At 39.7% G+C, this 17,980-nt stretch overlaps 1 protein-coding gene across 1 annotated transcript in view; it reads left to right on the top strand.

Annotated features, from left to right (window-relative positions):
- The window catches only part of SPEF2 (sperm flagellar 2), a 439,169-nt gene extending 426,693 nt beyond the window's left edge, over positions 1–12,476 (top strand). Inside the window, exons 36-37 of the mRNA XM_053699669.1 lie at positions 2,756–2,878; positions 11,878–12,476. Coding sequence (XP_053555644.1) covers positions 2,756–2,878; positions 11,878–12,000 — 246 coding nt within the window. The 3' untranslated portion in view covers positions 12,001–12,476. The remainder of the gene's footprint in view (positions 1–2,755; positions 2,879–11,877) is intronic.
- The last annotated feature ends 5,504 nt before the right edge of the window (positions 12,477–17,980 follow it).

Consider the following 17,980-nt stretch of genomic DNA (forward strand, 5'->3'; position numbering starts at 1 on the left):
GTGAATCTGAAAAAGTGTTCCCTAGTGCCAGACATCAGGGTGTGTTTCTTAGGAACGATTATAGATTCTCTGTCCATGAAGAATTTTCTGACGGAAGTCAAAAAATCCAAACTTCTGTCTTCTTGCCTTTCACTTCAGTCCTCTGCCCATCCATCTGTGGCTCAGTGTATGGAAGTAATTGATCTGATGGTTACTTCCATGGACATCATTCCGTTTGCTCGGTTCCATCTGAGACCTCTACATTTATGCATGCTCAGAAAATGGAACGGAGACCACTCTGACCTATTACAGAGGATAGCTCTGGATCCCCTATCAAGAGACTCTCTATCTTAGTGGATTTCGCAGGACCATCTATCTCAGGGTACATGCTTCCTGAGACCATTCTGGGTGATTGTAACCACGGACGCCAGCCTGTCAGGCTGGGGAGCTGTTTGGGGTTCTCTTAAGGCCCAGGGTCTTTAGACTCGAGAGGAATCTTCTCTTCCCATAAATATCCTAGAGTTGAGAGCAATTTACAATGCCTTAATAGCCTGGCCTCAACTAACATTAGTCCGGTTTTTCAGATTTCAATTGGACATATATCACCCCGGTGGCATACATCAATTACCAGGGAGAAACTCTGAGTTCTTTAGCAATTGAGGTGACTTGCATTCTTCAGTGGGCAGAGTCTCACGATTGCCTCCTCTCTTCCATCCACATCCCAGGGGTAGACAACTGGGAAGCGTATTTTCTGAGCTGGCAGACTTGCCATCCAGGGGAGGTTTTCACAAGGATAACTCTCAGGTGGAGGGTTCCAGAGTTGGATCTGGTGGCGTCACGCCTAAACGATAAGTACGGTTCAAAATCAAGAGATCCACAAGCCTGATAGATGCTCTGGCGGTGCCTTGGAACTTCAGTCTGGCATACCTGTTCCCCCCGTTTGCTCTCCCTCCTAAAGTCATTGCTCGTATCAAGCAGGAGATGGTGTCTGTGATTCTCATAGCTCCTGCCTGGCCTTGCAGGATCTAATATGCAGATCTGGTGAAGATGTCATCTCTTCCTCCTTGGAAGTTTCCTCTGAGGAAGGACCTTCTACTTCAGGGTCCCTTCCTCCACCCAAATCTAGATTCTCTGAAGCTGACTGCTTGGAGATTGAACGCCTAGTCTTGGCTAGGCGTGGATTTTCTGAGAAAGTCATTGATACTATGCTTCAGGCTCGTAAACCTGTTACTCGTAAGATTTACCATAAGATATGGTGTAAATACCTGTATTGGTGCGCATCGAAGAATTTCTCTTGAAGTCGGGTGAGGATTCCTCGTATTCTATCTATGCTTCAGGAGGGCCTGGAGAAAGGTTTGCTAGTCAGTACTGTGAAGGGTCAAATTTCTGCACTGTCTATTCTTTTACACAAACGTCTGCCAGATGTTCAATCCTTTGTTCAGGCCTTGATTAGAATCAGGCTTGTGTTTAAACTTGTTGCTCCTCCCTGGAGCCTTAACCTTGTTCTTAAAGTTTTGCAGCAGGCTCCGTTTGAGCTTATGCATTCGGTTGATATTAAGTTGTTATCGTGGAAAGTTTTGTTTATACTTGCTATTTCTTCTGCTCGCAGAGTTTCTGAGCTTTCGGCTCTGCAGTGGGATTCTCCTTACCTTATTATTTAAGCGGATAAGGCAGTTTTTGGTACCAAATTGGTATTTCTTCCCAAAGTGGTATTGGATAGCAATATCAACCAAGAAATTGTTGTTCCTTCTTTTTGTCCGAATCCTTCTTCTCAGAAGGAACATCTGTTACACAACCTGGATGTTGTGCATGCTCTAAAGTTTTATCTACAAGCAACTAAAGATTTTCGGCAGTCTACTGCCCTGTTCGTTGTTTTCTCTGGTAAGCGTAAGGGTCAGAAGGCCACTTCTAATGATCTTTCTCCCTGGTTGAGAAGTGTTATTCGTTTAGCACATGAGACAGCTGGACAACAGCCTCCTGAGAGAATTACGGCTCATTCCACTAGGACTGTCTCTTCTTCTTGGGCTTTCAAAAATAAAGCATCTTTGGAGCAAATCTGCAAGGCGGACACTTGGTCCTCATTGCATACTTTTTCCAAATTCTACAAATTTGATACTTTTGCCTCGTCTGAGGCTTCCTTTGGGAGAAATGTTCTCCAAGTGATGGTGCCTTCTGTTTAGATCCGCCTGTCATGTTCTCCCTCCCTTTTATTCTGTGTACTCTAGCTCGGGTATTGGTTCCCACTAGTAATTGAAATAAAATCGTGGACTCTCTATGCCATAGGAAAGAAAACAAAATTTATGCTTACCTGATAAATTTCTTTCTTTCCGGGCATGGAGATTCCATGACCCACCCTTATTTACATTTAAGATGGCAAATTGTTGGTATAAATCTCATACACCTCTATACCCTTGTGTTATCTTCTTTTTCCATTTTCCTTTGGCTGAATGACTGGGGATTATGGGTAAGGGAAGTTACACTTAACAGCTTTGCTGGGGTGCTCTTTGCCTCCTCCTGCTGGCCAGAAGTTGAATATCCCACTAGTAATTGGAATGAAATTGTGGCCTCTCCATGCCCAGAAAGAAAGAAATTTTTCAGGTAAGCATAAGTTTTTCTTTCAAACTGCAATTTTGCAATATTCTTTTGATCACAAATACAATCAGCATGAAACATTGTATGTTATCTCGGAATTGCAAATATATTTGTGATATTGCTTCTATTTGAAATGTTTTATTTATATTCCTAGTTACACTTTTTTTTCTTCTTTTTTTTTAAGAAAATTAAAGACATATTCACTGAGCTTAGCAATGAAAATCTGGAGCCTGTTGCTTTTACAACTCTTATGAAACATCCTGTTTTTGCTGATCTTGTTGATAATTGTCAGTCTTATAACCTCCCTGTAAGTAAACAATCTATTTTAATATATAGAGTATATAAACATATGTATGTGTGTGTGTTTTTTTGTGTACTGTATATAGTAGACATATCAAACATTTATACGTTGGACAACTTAAGAATATTTTTTGTTTAAAGCAATGTTGAACACATATTAGAGATACTACTATATGTGACAATATATATATATATTGTGCTAAATTCTTATGAGTGACGCTTTATCAAGATATAAGCCCTTGATATGGCTTGAACAAGTGCCAATATCTGTCTGGCAGCTTTATGCATTGATGTATTTATATTATTGGGCAGACCCAGACAGATACAGGATGTCCTCTTACAACTTCATTAGAACACATTTGCAGTTAGAACAGTAACACTGCTATCAAATTAAAATTGTGTAAAAATGAAATGACTGGTTCAGACTTATAAGATATTCAGCTTATAGGTGTCTGAGGACCACAAAAGGAGTCCAGGATGGTTATATTGTGGCCCCAGACCTTAGATTGGACAAACCTGATAAATAAACATAAATCAGACAGAATCAGGTGCAAAATTAAATGGCAAAATGTTATATTTATGCCAGAGCTTTAATTTCTCACTCAAAAAAGTATGGAAACTCCTAGTTGTAGCTATCTTAACTCACAAACCTTCACCCACAATATCCTGCATGCAAGTACAATTAAGGCTAGATTACAAGTGGTGCACTAACTTGCGCAAAAGCAAAATTGTCTTTTTTCAGCTTTTTATACATGTTGGAATTAGGGCTCAGATTACAAGTTGAAAGTAAAAGCGATCGTCTGATTAGCATGACTGAAGATGTCGTGTAGAGCAGTGTTTCTCAACCGCGGTCTTCAATTACCACCAACAGGTCAGGTTTTCATTATCGCTGAACTACAACATAGGTGAAATAATAATCTGGTAAGTAACCAGGGTTACTAACCTGCTCTCACCCATAAGCTGATTATTTCACCTGTGCTCTAGTTCAGCTATAATGAAAACCAGGACTGTTAAGGGTACTTGAGGACCGCGGTTGAGAAACACTGGTGTAGAGGGTAGTAGTGCAGTAAAAAAAATAAATTCACTAAACACAACATAAATATGTTTAAAATTACAGTTACACTCATATAAACACTATCTGGTAAAATTAGTTACATAAATATTAAAAAAAAAGTTATAAGGGTTCATATGGTATATGACAAGATGTTTGACTGCAAAGGGTTGTAATATATACAATGGACTGTAAAATATGCATTACGCGCTTCGGGTTGTACAATTTAGTTCTAATGGGGTGTCAGATTAGTGCTCATGAATAATTAGGGGCATATTTATAAATGTGCGGATTGACATGATCTGCTGTAGCAGATCATGTCCACCTCACATTTATAAATGCCGACAGCGTTTATCATTGCACAAGCATTTCACTAGAAAGCGATCGTAAGTAATCAGGCGGATTGCTGTCCGTCGCATTAGAGGTGGCCGACGAGTTAAGGAGTCTTAAGACAGCTGCTTCTCCTGAAGGCTCGCGGGGAAACAGCTGCTTTAGTTCCAATACGAGGCATGATAAATCAGCCCCTTAGTGTTCTCCTCTTGGGTTTGCACACATAAACCCAAAAGGAGTACACTAATTCTTCATGTGCGCTAACCGACATGAGTTGAAAAATATTTATAACTATTCGACACTGCGTTAGACCTAAAGCCTGGAACCCGAAGCGCGTTACACTTATCTTATATTCCAATGTTCTCATAAAAAAAAAAAAAAAAATTTTATTATTAAATATATATCTTATAATGTTAGCGTAAAATATATATTTATACCTATACATCTATAGACATATATCTATAGATAGATATAAATAGGAATATAAATTTAAAAATAAACATTTTCTGTACGTAAAGAACATTGTAATGTGAAATATTAATAACTCCTGAAGGGTTAGCGCACAAGCTATAAGTGTTAGTTTCTTTTACAAGGTATGACGAGTCCACGGATTTCATCCTTACTTGTGGGATTAAACCTCCTGCCAGCAGGAAGTGGCACCACAGCAGAGTTGTATATATAGCTCCTCCCTTCCCCTCCTCCCCCAGTCATTCTCTTTGCCTGTGTTAGTTATAGGAAGAGGTAAAATGAGGTGTTAGTTTAGATTCTTCAATCAAGAAGTTTTTTATTTTAAAATGGTGCCAGTGAGTACTATTTTTCCCAGGGAGAATTCGTCAGTATATACCTTCCCAAGAAGGCCCTGATGTTGATGATCTTAGCAAAAGTTATCTAAGATCCATTCTGGTTCCCACAGAGCAGCTGAAGGTGATGTAAGAAAAATCTTCAGTGTGGAGAATGAGGTCATGCTACAAGCAGCATTCAGGTATGTTCAGCCTTTTGTTTTCTGGGGAGACTTGATACATCAGAACAGACTGACAATATCCCTAGCTGGGGAGGGGTAAGCAGTATGCACTATAGAAAAATGGTGTACCTGGATTCCCTGTTATTCATTTTATTACAAGTGTGGTGAATATCACTTTAAAAATTTATGTTGGGCTGACGCTGGGAGATGCAGCTGGACTTTATTGGTGACAGACCTTACACTGACATTGAGGAAATGTGTAGCGCTTATTGCGCAGAATGTGTATGTTTTGAGCAGATGGCTGCTCTATGGAGGACCGACATGTTGGGTTTTTCTTTACCCATGCGGGTCTCGGTAGGATAGGAGTTACGCCCACGGTGGGCAGGGCCTACTTTCACACGCTCAGACGCGTAGTGTGTGTTCCGGAGCAGTAGCAAGATCCTGAGGCTCAAGTGGGGCCTAGCTCTGTTTGGTTATCGTAGTGGACAGAGAGGCTCAGAACGTTATTGCAGTGTGCCGTGGGGGCAGGTAGGTGCCACAGCAGAGCTGTGGCGAGGTGCAGGGGCCAAGTTTTGTAATACATTGATATATTTAATAAACCTGTCATAATTTGATACATTTTATATCCTAACAAGTGGTGCAATATATTTAAGCGAATTGGGACACATAGGGACAATTTTTATTACTGAAATCGGCTTTTTGTCTAAAAACAGAAAAATTGTTGCGCTTTTATTATTTAAAGGCGCAGTACACGTTTTTTCGTTAAATACTTTAATATATGTTTTGACTTCAAAAGTACAATATATCAAGTTAAAAACGACTATTATTGCTATTGCTAGTCTGTTTAACATGTCTGACATTGAGGAATCTACTTGTTCCAAGTGTTTAGAAACCTCTGTGAAACCCCCTCTTACTTTTTGTCCCTCATGTACTGAAAGGGCCTTAAAATGTAAAGAGCAGATTTTATTTAAAGAAAGTGTGTCTAAGGATGATTCTCAGTCTGAGGAGAATCAGGGTATGCCGCCAAATTCTCCCCAAGCGTCACAACCTTTAAAGCCCACCCAAGCGACGCCGGGTTCTTCAACCGCGTCTAATTAATTTACCCTGCAGGATATGGCTGCAGTTATGTCAACTACCCTTACAGAGGTTTTGTCTAAGTTGCCAGTGTTACAGGGCAAACGCAGTAGGACAGAAGTCAATGTGAATGCTGAGTCCTCTAATGCTTTGTTGGCTATTTCCGATGTACCCTCACAGGGATCTGATTTGGGGGTCAGGGAACTTATGTCTGAGGGGGAACTTTCCGATTCGGGAAGTGTGTTGCCTCAGACAGATTCGGATGTCATGTCTTTTAGATCTAAGCTTGAACATCTCCGCCTGTTACTTTGGGAGGTTTTAGTGACTCTGGATGACTGTGACTCTATTGTGGTACCACCAGAGAAATTGTGTAAGATGGACAAATACTTAGAGGTGCCTGCTTACAATGATGTTTTTCCGGTTCCTAAGAGAATTTCGGAGATTATCAAGAGGGAATGGGACAGACCAGGTATACCATTCTCACCTTCTCCTAATTTTAAGAAAATGTACCCCATATCTGACACCGTTCGGGATTCTTGGCAGACGGTCCCTAAGGTGGAGGGAGCTATATCTACCCTGGCTAAGCGTACAACTATTCCTATTGAGGACAGCTGTGCTTTCAAAGACCCTATGGATAAGAAATTGGAGGGTCTTCTAAAGAAGTGATTTATTCATCAGGGTTTCCTTTTATAACCGACAGCCTGCATTGTACCAGTTACCACTGCAGCGGCTTTCTGGTTTGATGCCTTAGAAGAGTCTCTTAAGACTGAGACTCCTTTAGAGGATATTTTAGATAGAATTAAGGCTCTCAAACTCGCTAATTCTTTTATCACAAATGCCGCTTTTCAAATTGCTAAGTTGGCTGCTAAGAATGCCGGATTTGCCATTTTAGCGCATAGAGCGTTACGTTTAAAATCGTGGTCTGCTGATGTGTCATCTAAGTCAAAGCTTTTGGCTATTCCTTTCAAGGGTAAAACCCTATTCGGGCCTGACTTGAAGGAAATCATTTCTGACATTACTGGAAGTAAGGGTCATCTCTTACCTCAGGATAAGACTGCTAAATTTAGGGGTAAACATAATAATTTTTGTTCCTTTCAGAACTTTAAAGGAGTCCCCTCTTCTTCCTCTTCTTCCACGAAACAGGAAGGGAATTTTGCTCAGGCCAAGTCCGTCTGGAGACCCAACCAGGCTTGGAACAAGGGTAAACAACCCAAGAAGCCTGCTGCTACTACCAAAGACAGCATGAAGGGGCGGCCCCCGATCCGGGACCGGATCTAGTAGGGGGCAGACTTTCTCTCTTTGCCCAGGCTTGGGTAAGAGATTTTCAGGACCACTGGGCACTGGAAATCATGTCCCACGGGTATCAACTGGAATTCAAAAATGTTCTCCCAAGGGGGAGATTTCTTCTTTCATGATTGTCTGTAGACCAGATAAAAAGAGAGGCGTTCTTACGTTGTGTAAAAGACCTCTCTACTATGGGAGTAATTCATCCCGTTCCAAAACTGGAACAGGGGCAGGGGTTTTACTCAAATCTTTTCGTGGTTCCCAAAAAAGAGGGAACGTTCAGACCCATTTTAGATCTCAAGAGTCTAAACAAGTTTCTCAGAGTCCCATCTTTCAAGATGGAGACTATTCGAACAATTTTACCAATGATCCAGGAGGGTCAATATATGACTACCGTGGACTTGAAGGATGCATACCTTCATATTCCTATCCACAAGGATCATCATCAGTACCTAAGGTTTGCCTTCCTGGACAAACATTTTCAGTTTGTGGCTCTTCCCTTCGGGTTGGCCACAGCACCCAGGATCTTCACGAAGGTTCTAGGGTCCCTTCTGGCGGTTCTCAGACCGCGGGGCATTGCAGTAGCGCCTTATTTGGACGATATTCTGATCCAGATGTCGACTTATCTGACAAAATCATACAGACAAGGTGTTGTCCTTTCTGAGAACTCACGGATGGAAGGTGAATCTAGAAAAAAGTTTGCTAATTCCACAGACAAAGGTTCCCTTCTTGGGAACTCTGATAGATTCTATATCCATGAAGATTTTTTCTGACGGAGGTCAGAAAGTCAAAGATTCTAAATACATGCCGAGCCCTTCAGTCCAATCCTCGGCCATCAGTGGCTCAGTGCATGGAGGTAATTGGATTGATGGTGGCGGCAATGGACATCATTCCGTTTGCTCGATTTCATCTCAGACCACTGCAACTGTGCATGCTCGGACAGTGGAATGGGGATTATGCAAAATTATCTCCTCAGATAAATCTGGACCAGGAGACCAGAGACTCTCTTCTTTGGTGGTTGTCGCCGGATCATCTGTCCCAAGGGACGTGTTTCCGCAGACCCTCGTGGGTGATAGTGACAACGGACGCCAGTCTACTAGGCTGGGGTGCAGTCTGGAATTCCCTGAAGGCTCAGGGTGTGTGGACTCAGGTGGAGTCTCTACTTCCAATCAATATTCTGGAATTGAGAGCTATATTCAATGCACTTCAGGCGTGGCCTCAGTTGGTTTCGGCCAAATACATCCGCTTTCAGTCAGAACAAGGAGTTCCTTAGTGATGACAGAAGTATCAAAGATTATTCGGTGGGCAGAAGCTCACTCTTGTTATCTGTCAGCAATCTACATCCCAGGAGTGGACAACTGGGAAGCGGACTTTTTAAGCAGACAGACGTTTCATCCAGGGGAGTGGGAACTCCAGCCAGAAGTCTTTGCCACTCTGATCCTCAGATGGGGAAGCCCGGAATTGGATCTGATGGCGTCTCGTCAGAATGCCAAGCTTCCAAGATACGAATCCAGGTTGAGGGATCCTCAGGCCGAACTGATAGATGCCTTGGCAGTGCCTTGGTCGTTCAACCTAGCTTATGTGTTTCCACCGTTTGCTCTCCTTCCCCGGGTGATTGCTCGGATCAAATAGGAGAGGGCTTCAGTAATTCTAATTGCGCCTGCGTGGCCTCCCAGGACTTGGTATGCCGATCTAGTGGACATGTCCTCTCTGCCGCCGTGGAAGCTTCCATGGAGGCAGGACCTTCTCATTCAGGGACCCTTCCATCATCCGAATCTAGTTTCTCTGCAGCTGACTGCTTGGAGATTGAACGCTTGATTTTATCTAAGCGGGGTTTCTCTGATTCGGTCATTGATACTTTGATTCAGGCACGTAAGCCTGTTACTAGAAAGAGCTACCATAAGATATGGCGTAAATATCTTTATTGGTGCGAATCTAAAGGTTACTTGTGTAGTAGAGTTAGGATTCCCAGGATTCTGTCTTTTCTCCAAGAAGGATTGGAGAAAGGGTTATCAGCAAGTTCCTTAAAGGGACAAATCTCTGCTTTGTCAATTTTACTACACAAACGTTTGGCAGACGTTCCAGACGTTCAGTCTTTTTGTCAGGCTCTGACCAGAATCAAGTCTGTGTTTAGACCAATTGCTCCACCCTGGAGTTTGAATTTAGTTCTTAATGTTCTTCAAGGGGTTCCGTTTGAACCCATGCATTCCATAGATATTAAGTTGTTATCTTGGAAAGTTTTATTTTTGGTTGCTATTTCTTCTGCTCGTAGAGTTTCTGAGCTTTCAGCTAGTCTTGATAAAGGCCTAGAGGGGCCAAAACGCGTAGACCTTGTACTGGTAAGCCTGATTTTATTGGAGCAAATATTTGTAAACCTGCTACACATTGTTTGCATTTCTTTCTTTCCACAGGAATTTTTTTAGTTTATTGTATACACAGTTTAGTTATTTTTCAATATGGGTTCCTCTTCTGTCCTGTGAATTGACCATCCCACATCGGAAGAAAACAGAAAAAAGGTTTTCAACACAATTTGGATCTCTTTTTCTTTTTTCCTTTTTTTCACCAGCTTTTTTTGTTTTTATTTTTGCACCGTTCCATTTTTTGAACTACATTCTATAATATTTTTTTGACCTACACACTTGATTTCACAATTTTTGGATTGTTATTATGGGACACATTGTTGACAAAACTTTGACACATTATTGAGGATTTGTGTTGTGATATAATTTTCCACGAGTCGATTCTAGTGATTTATTCTTTGGACACTAATTTCTGGACAATATTTTTTGGTCACTATTTGGTCACATTTTTTAAAAATGTTTTGAATATTTGTTTTATCATGCTCTGCAGCATTAGCTTTGTTATCAAGCATATTTATTATATTATGTCTATTTAGACCCACCAATATTTTATTTTATTATATTATTTATTGTATTACTATTGTATTAATATATTATTAATATATTATTTTATTGTATGAGTCATGGATCCAATTTTGCTTTTAACTTATCCATATTGTGTAATAATAAATTTTAGCTGTTAACCCTCACACCTAGCCTCCGTTACTCTATTCTTTTGCAGGAACAAATAAATAAAGTCAGATTCTCCAATTGCAAATATGTGTGACTGTATATGGGTAATCCAAAATTATGAATAATTTACAGTCCCAGAAAAGACAGGCATCATCCCCACACTGAAGGTTTATAACAGACACGCTAGCATAGAAAAGAGGAGCCTTTTATATACGTATTAACAGGTATGACCACTGTTGAAGCGTCCTCCTACAAAACCAGTTATAATGTATAGTACCTGTCTCCTTTACGCAAGTGCTCCTCCTAACTCCGCTGCGGTATTTATGTGCTGCCTCATCATGCTGCAATACATGAAAGAGTGAAACGAGCGACACAACTTGTTGGTGTTCAGCAGCTTTTTACCTACATGGGATCCCCCCATGTACAGGATCACCCCGGAAGGCAGCACGTAAATACAGCAGCGGAGTTACCTGTTAATACGTATATAAAAGGCTCCTCTTTTCTATGCTAGCGTGTCTGTTATAAACCTTCAGTGTGGGGATGATGCCTGTCTTTTCTGGGACTGTAAATTATTCATAACTTTGGATTACCCATATACAGTCACACATATTTGCAATTGGAGAATCTGATTTTATTTCTTTGTTCCATTTGGTGCACCAGACATTTCTCAGTATGTGATACTAAGGGATCCCTAGTATGTGGGTGTTATTGTATTAGTATATTAAAGTGTGTTTTGTATTTTTGGCATATCCGGTCTCTCCTGATTTTTTGTGCAGTTGCTCTTTTTTTCCTAGCCTTTTAGAGACTTCTTATTTGAAGTGCCTACTCCCTTTCTGCTGTTTTATGTATATTTATTAATGTGCGAGCGGACATGATACGATGTGGTGTATCATGTTCACCGCACATCGATAGCATACGCTGTCGGCATTTATCATTGCACCAGCAGTTCTTGTGAACTGCTGGTGGAATGCCGCCCCTTCTTAGATTCTTGCACCTGGGCCCTGTGGTTTCTAGTTACGCCTCTGTTGACAGTATATTGCAGTTTTTGTTTGGTTTGTTAATTTTACAATGCACACTTAAACGTTGTATGTTACTATCTCAACGTGTTTAATCTCCCTTTAATATTCCCTTTCTGTTTCTACCTAGAACTATTGGCTACATTTCAATAGCTTGTTACGGCAAGTACACAATTTCCTATAGTGCCTGTATACTGCTTAGGCGTTAGAGTTATTATATCATGAAACATGCTGATTGCTGTTTTTGGTGTTTTGCAGAATATTTATGAAATACTTCTCAGAATCGTACAAAGACCATCAAGTGAAGGAGAGACTATAATATCTAGTTTGAGCAATAAACAGCAAAAAGATGAACAAGAAGAAAAGGAAGATACCCTGTGATGAATATACATTTTACAAATCAGGTTTAAACATTCAGGCCTAGATGACAAGTGGAGCCTGAAAATGCAAGCGTTCAATGCTTCATCTAGTTTTCTGCTGTACAATCTGAATGGAACTTTAAGGGACATGAAACCCACATTTTTTTATTTTATGATTTAGAAAGAGCGGGCAGTTTTAAACAACTTTCCAATTTACTTCTATTATCTACTCTGTTTCATTATCTTAAAATCCTTTGTTGTGTAGCATATCTAAATAGGCTCAGCCATTGCTGATTGGTGGCTGCACATAGATTCCTTGTGTGATTGGCTCACCCATAGGGATTGCTATTTATTCAACAAAGGATATTTGAAGAATGAAGCAAATTAAATAATAGAAGTAAACTGGAATGTTGTTAAAATTGTATTTTTGTATTTTTTACTTATTAATCCACTTAAAATAAAATGTGCAATCTGCAATAATAAAATTTTTGACTTACACTTTGTCAGCATTTTTAATTATTTATTTCTTTGAGGTCAAATCAGTTCTCATACTACAATCCTATATATTTGTATTTTAATCAGGTATCTTATCAAATGCAGAGATGATAAATTTGCAAGCAAAATATCTTATCTGAGTTGTTTTATTTGTTTGAGAAGCACAAAAACTAGCTTAGCATACAAATTTTTTTTAAAAGATGATATCTTCGGTTTCCAATGCATTCAAGAAATTTACATATACATTCATTCTTTTAACCACATTTTGTAATGATAAATTTGCAATGTTTTTAATGTAAAAGGACACCAAATTTAAAAAGAGAAACCTTTTTTAAAAAATGCCCTGAATAGTGTATATTAATAGTATTAAGCCTTTAACTGCTGATAAAATGACAATTAATAACTTTTATAATGTATCAAAAGAATGGGGCGCCAAAGCACGTATGATATATTTGCAGCCAAATAAACATATTACAAAACATAATGCCTCTCAAAGAACAAATAGCAATAAAGATGATACAAAAGCCTCTGATAAAAAGACGGTCCTAGCGGGCTCCAATATACGTGAATAAAACTGTGCACATTTTACGTGTTACTTTTGCCCTGACATTATTACCCTATAAGGTGCAGATTCAACATATACCATTATTTTCTTTGTATATCATGACGTGTAAGAAACTTGCATCAAAAAGTGTGCAAACAAATGCATCGTTTTATTAAGATTTTAATAAACAAGGCTATAAGCAATAGTGTTTGGGTTTTTTTGCTCTATAGTAAAAAGAAGGGGTTATCCTCATATAAATAAGGAGCTTTCAGTATAGTTATGTAATTTTGATCTCCCATGAGCCTCTATGCCAATAAATGCACATATATTCAAACCAGGTAATCACATAGATCGTCTGGCTAATAAAACTTATATAGGGGCTTTATTTTTAAGAGAGGGTTAACTTTATTGAAAATAGTGTATTTATTTTTTTTATTTTTAAATGTGCTTAAACTTTAAACCCCAAGAAACACTTTAAAGAGAAGTTTATAAGCTTTCAAAATGTGGGTCTTGGGGGGTCCTAGGGCTTAAAAGAGATTGAGTTGTTTGAATACTCACCTCTCCATCCAGCTCCTACCACTTTTAGATTTCCTGGGCTTGGTGACGTCACTGGCATCCCTGGATTCCCTTGGCCGGAGCCCTAGGCCAACAGTAATGTGGTGTAAGTGCAGGGGGGGGGAGCGATAAGCTACAAAATCAGAAAATACATTGTGCGGATGGTGACCATTTGTCATTGACTCTTAAAGGGTTAAAAGTGACCAAATTGCATTTCAAATACATATTGAGACCTTTGTGGGACTGATTGTACTGACTGTTCTTTGGTGGAAAGCTGTGTTTATTTATTTGAACTAGGCAGCCAATCGCCATACCACCTTTCCATTGAAGAATTGAAACCATGCTCCCTGCTCCTCTGCTTCAGCGGCTGTTGTATGAGTGTTAAAACTGTTGTGGTATTTTACATTTTCATGTTAAATCAGTTTTCATACCACAATACAAAATATTTGTGTTTTAAATATGGTAGCTTATCAGATGTGGACAGGACAAAATCACATGTAACACATCTTATCTGATTGTTTTATATGTAAAAGTTGCACAAAAACAAGCTCAGCAGATAGAAAGAAGTAAAGATGTAATCTTCAACAAATACATGAAATGTACATATCCGTATATTATTCTGACCTAATTTAAAGAGACATTAAGTAGTGTGTAATAAAAGTACTAAAAGTCACCAAAGTGCCATATAAATACATATATAAATAGATATTTCAGACCCTCATGGGTCTAATGGTACTTACTGTCCAATGGTGTAAAACATAATGGTCGCGATCAAATATACTGCGCAGGTTTTGGCACAAGCGTGGGAACCCGCGCCGCCCGTAATTTCACCTCGCACATCGGGGTATTACATATACTGCGCCGTTAGATGCTTATCTGGCGTAAGTAGGACAAACTGGTTATCTTCCGAAATGTGCGCAAATACACATTTTAGTCGTCGCAAGTAACTTACACCAGTATTTTGTCCACGGAAAGTGTCAATAAAGAGTAGTTTAATGCAAATTAGGCTAACATTTGTAAAAATGAACCGCGAGTTCATATAAAAATGCGACACGTAATTACGCGCCGGTTTAGGGGTTAAACTATTTATTTGGTTGCGGCGAGGTCCGGGATCCGCAGGATAGGGGTTAATAAATTTATTATAGGTGGCGGCGGTATAGGGGGGGGCAGGATAGGGGTTACTAGGTATAATGTAGGTGGCGGCGGTGTCCGGGAGCGGCGGTTTAGGGGTTAATACATTTATAAGAGTTGCGGCGGGGTCTAGGAGCGGCGGTTTAGGGGTTAGTAACTTTATTGAGTTGCGGGGGGCTCCGGGGGCGCCGGTATAGGGTGTAGAACAGTGTAGTTAGTGTGGGTGCTTAGTGACAGCTTGTCAATAAAGCTGTCAAAAAGCCGAAGAACAGCGAGATCGGATGAGTGATAACTCTCACAATCCGCTGCTCATCGCCCCGTACTTGGTGCGCGGCTTTTTGACAGCTTTTTTGATAACTTAGGCGAACGTATTCAGGTCCGCGGCGGCGATGGTAGGCGGGCGTATTGGACCGGCGAAGGCAGGTAAAGTAGACGGCTTGATAAGTACCCCTCGAAGCGTGCAGTTTTGCACAACTTTCTAATTTAATTCTATATTTAAATTTGCTTTGTTCTCTCCGTATATTTGGCTGAAGAGTAAAGCTAGGTAGGCTGATAGGATTATGCACGTGTTTATGGCAGCAGTGTTTGCAACTACACATGCTTTTGACCAAAGAATGATACATTTGCAATGTTTTTTTAAGGGACCCCAAAGTTAAAAAAGAGAAATATTTTAAAACATTGCACTGAGTAGTGCATATCAATTTTGCTTTGTTCTCTTGATATTTTTCATTGAAAGTTAATTCTTGGAGGTTCATATGCTAATTTCTTAGACCTTGAAGACTGCCTATAATCTGAATGCATTTTGACCACTACAGGGCATTAGTTCATGTGTTTCATATAGATAACATTGAGCTCATGCACGTGAAGTTACCCTGGAGTGAGCACTGATTGGCTAAAATGCAAGTCTGTCAAAAGAACTGAAATAAGGGGCAGTTTGCAGAGGCTTAGATACAAGGTAATCACCACAGTAAAAAGTGTATTTCTATAACTGTGTTGGTTATGCAAAACTGGGGAATGGGTAATAAAGGGATAATCTTTATTTTTAAACAACAAAAATTCAGGTGTTGACTGTCCCTTTAATATTATTAAAAGTGACCAAACCTCACATTTTAAGTATATATTTCTGACTCTCATGGATTTAATTGTACTTACCAAACTACTTTTTTTGGAAAGTGACAAGCTGAGTTCATAAGCCAATCACAAGCCATATTGCCTTTTTAAAGGAACAGAAAGAAGCATACACTCCAAGGGGTAGATTTACCAAGCAGCGGACGCTGCTATCTACCCCCGTACTTTCGACTCGCCGGAAATGTAAGTTAAGAAGACCGCTGCTCCTTAACTCGTCTGCCACCTCTGAGGCTGCGGACAACAATCAGCACAATCCGATACGATCAGGTTGATTGACACCCCCTGCTAGGAATCTGCAGGGGTGGCATTGCACAAGCATTTCACTAGAAATGCTTGTGCAATGATAAATGTTTATTTATGTTTCCTTTAATAGATTTTTAAAGATAAGTTTTAAACATGAAAATGCAATTTTGGACCATATATAAATATTGTAAGATATCCCACAGTCAGCTACAGAAGTCTAAAAACATTGGAAGATATTGCAGATTTATTTTAAAGGGACAGTAAAGTCAAAATTAAACTTTCATGATTCGGATAGAGCATGCAATTTTATACAACTTTCCAATTTACTTCTGTTATCAAATGTGCTTTGTTCTCTTGGTATCTTTTAATGAAGAGTAAAACTAGGTAGGCTCATAAGAGCTCAGGAGTGTGCATGTGTCTTTATTACTCTATGGCAGAAGTTTTTTGCAACATTGTATAACAAATCTAGAAATAATGTTGCAAAACACTGCTGCCATAGAGTACTAAAGACTTGTTTTTTTTAAAAACTTTTATTTCTCCAACATAGGTGTGTCCGGTCCACGGCGTCATCCTTACTTGTGGGATATTCTCTTCCCCAACAGGAAATGGCAAAGAGCCCAGCAAAGCTGGTCACATGATCCCTCCTAGGCTCCGCCTACCCTAGTCATTCTCTTTGCCGTTGTACAGGCAACATCTCCACGGAGATGGCTTAGAGTTTTTTAGTGTTTAACTGTAGTTTTTCATTATTCAATCAAGAGTTTGTTATTTTAAAATAGTGCTGGTACGTACTATTTACTCAGAAACAGAAAAGAGATGAAGAATTCTGTTTGTATGAGGAAAATGATTTTAGCAACCGTAACTAAAATCCATGGCTGTTCCACACAGGACTGTTGAGAGCAATTAACTTCAGTTGGGGGAACAGTTTGCAGTCTCTTGCTGCTTGAGGTATGACACATTCTAACAAGACGATGTAATGCTGGAAGCTGTCATTTTCCCTATGGGATCCGGTAAGCCATGTTTATTACGATTGTAAATAAGGGCTTCACAAGGGCTTATTTAAACTGTAGACTTTTTTTGGGCTAAATCGATTGATATTAACACTTATTTAGCCTTGAGGAATCATTTATTCTGGGTATTTTGATTTAATAATATCGGCAGGCACTGTTTTAGACACCTTATTCTTTAGGGGCTTTCCCAAAGCATAGGCAGAGTCTCATTTTCGCGCCGGTGTTGCGCACTTGTTTTTGAGAGGCATGGCATGCAGTCGCATGTGAGAGGAGCTCTGATACTTATAAAAGACTTCTGAAGGCGTCATTTGGTATCGTATTCCCCTTTGGGTTTGGTTGGGTCTCAGCAAAGCAGATACCAGGGACTGTAAAGGGGTTTAAAGCTTAAAACGGCTCCGGTTCCGTTATTTTAAGGGTTAAAGCTTCCAAAATTGGTGTGCAATATTTTCAAGGCTTTAAGACGCTGTGGTGAAAATTTGGTAAATTTTGAACAATTCCTTCATGTTTTTTCGCAATTGCAGTAATAAAGTGTGTTCAGTTTAAAATTTAAAGTGACAGTAACGGTTTTATTTTAAAACGTTTTTTTGTACTTTCTGATCAAGTTTATGCCTGTTTAACATGTCTGAACTACCAGATAGACTGTGTTCTGAATGTGGGGAAGCCAGAATTCCTATTCATTTAAATAAATGTGATTTATGTGATAATGACAATGATGCCCAAGATGATTCCTCAAGTGAGGGGAGTAAGCATGGTACTGCATCATTCCCTCCTTCGTCTACACGAGTCTTGCCCACTCAGGAGGCCCCTAGTACATCTAGCGCGCCAATACTCCTTACTATGCAACAATTAACGGCTGTAATGGATAATTCTGTCAAAAACATTTTAGCCAAAATGAACCC

This window comes from Bombina bombina, chromosome 2 (genome assembly GCF_027579735.1).
Source record: "Bombina bombina isolate aBomBom1 chromosome 2, aBomBom1.pri, whole genome shotgun sequence".
Classification (NCBI taxonomy): Eukaryota; Metazoa; Chordata; class Amphibia; order Anura; family Bombinatoridae; genus Bombina; species Bombina bombina.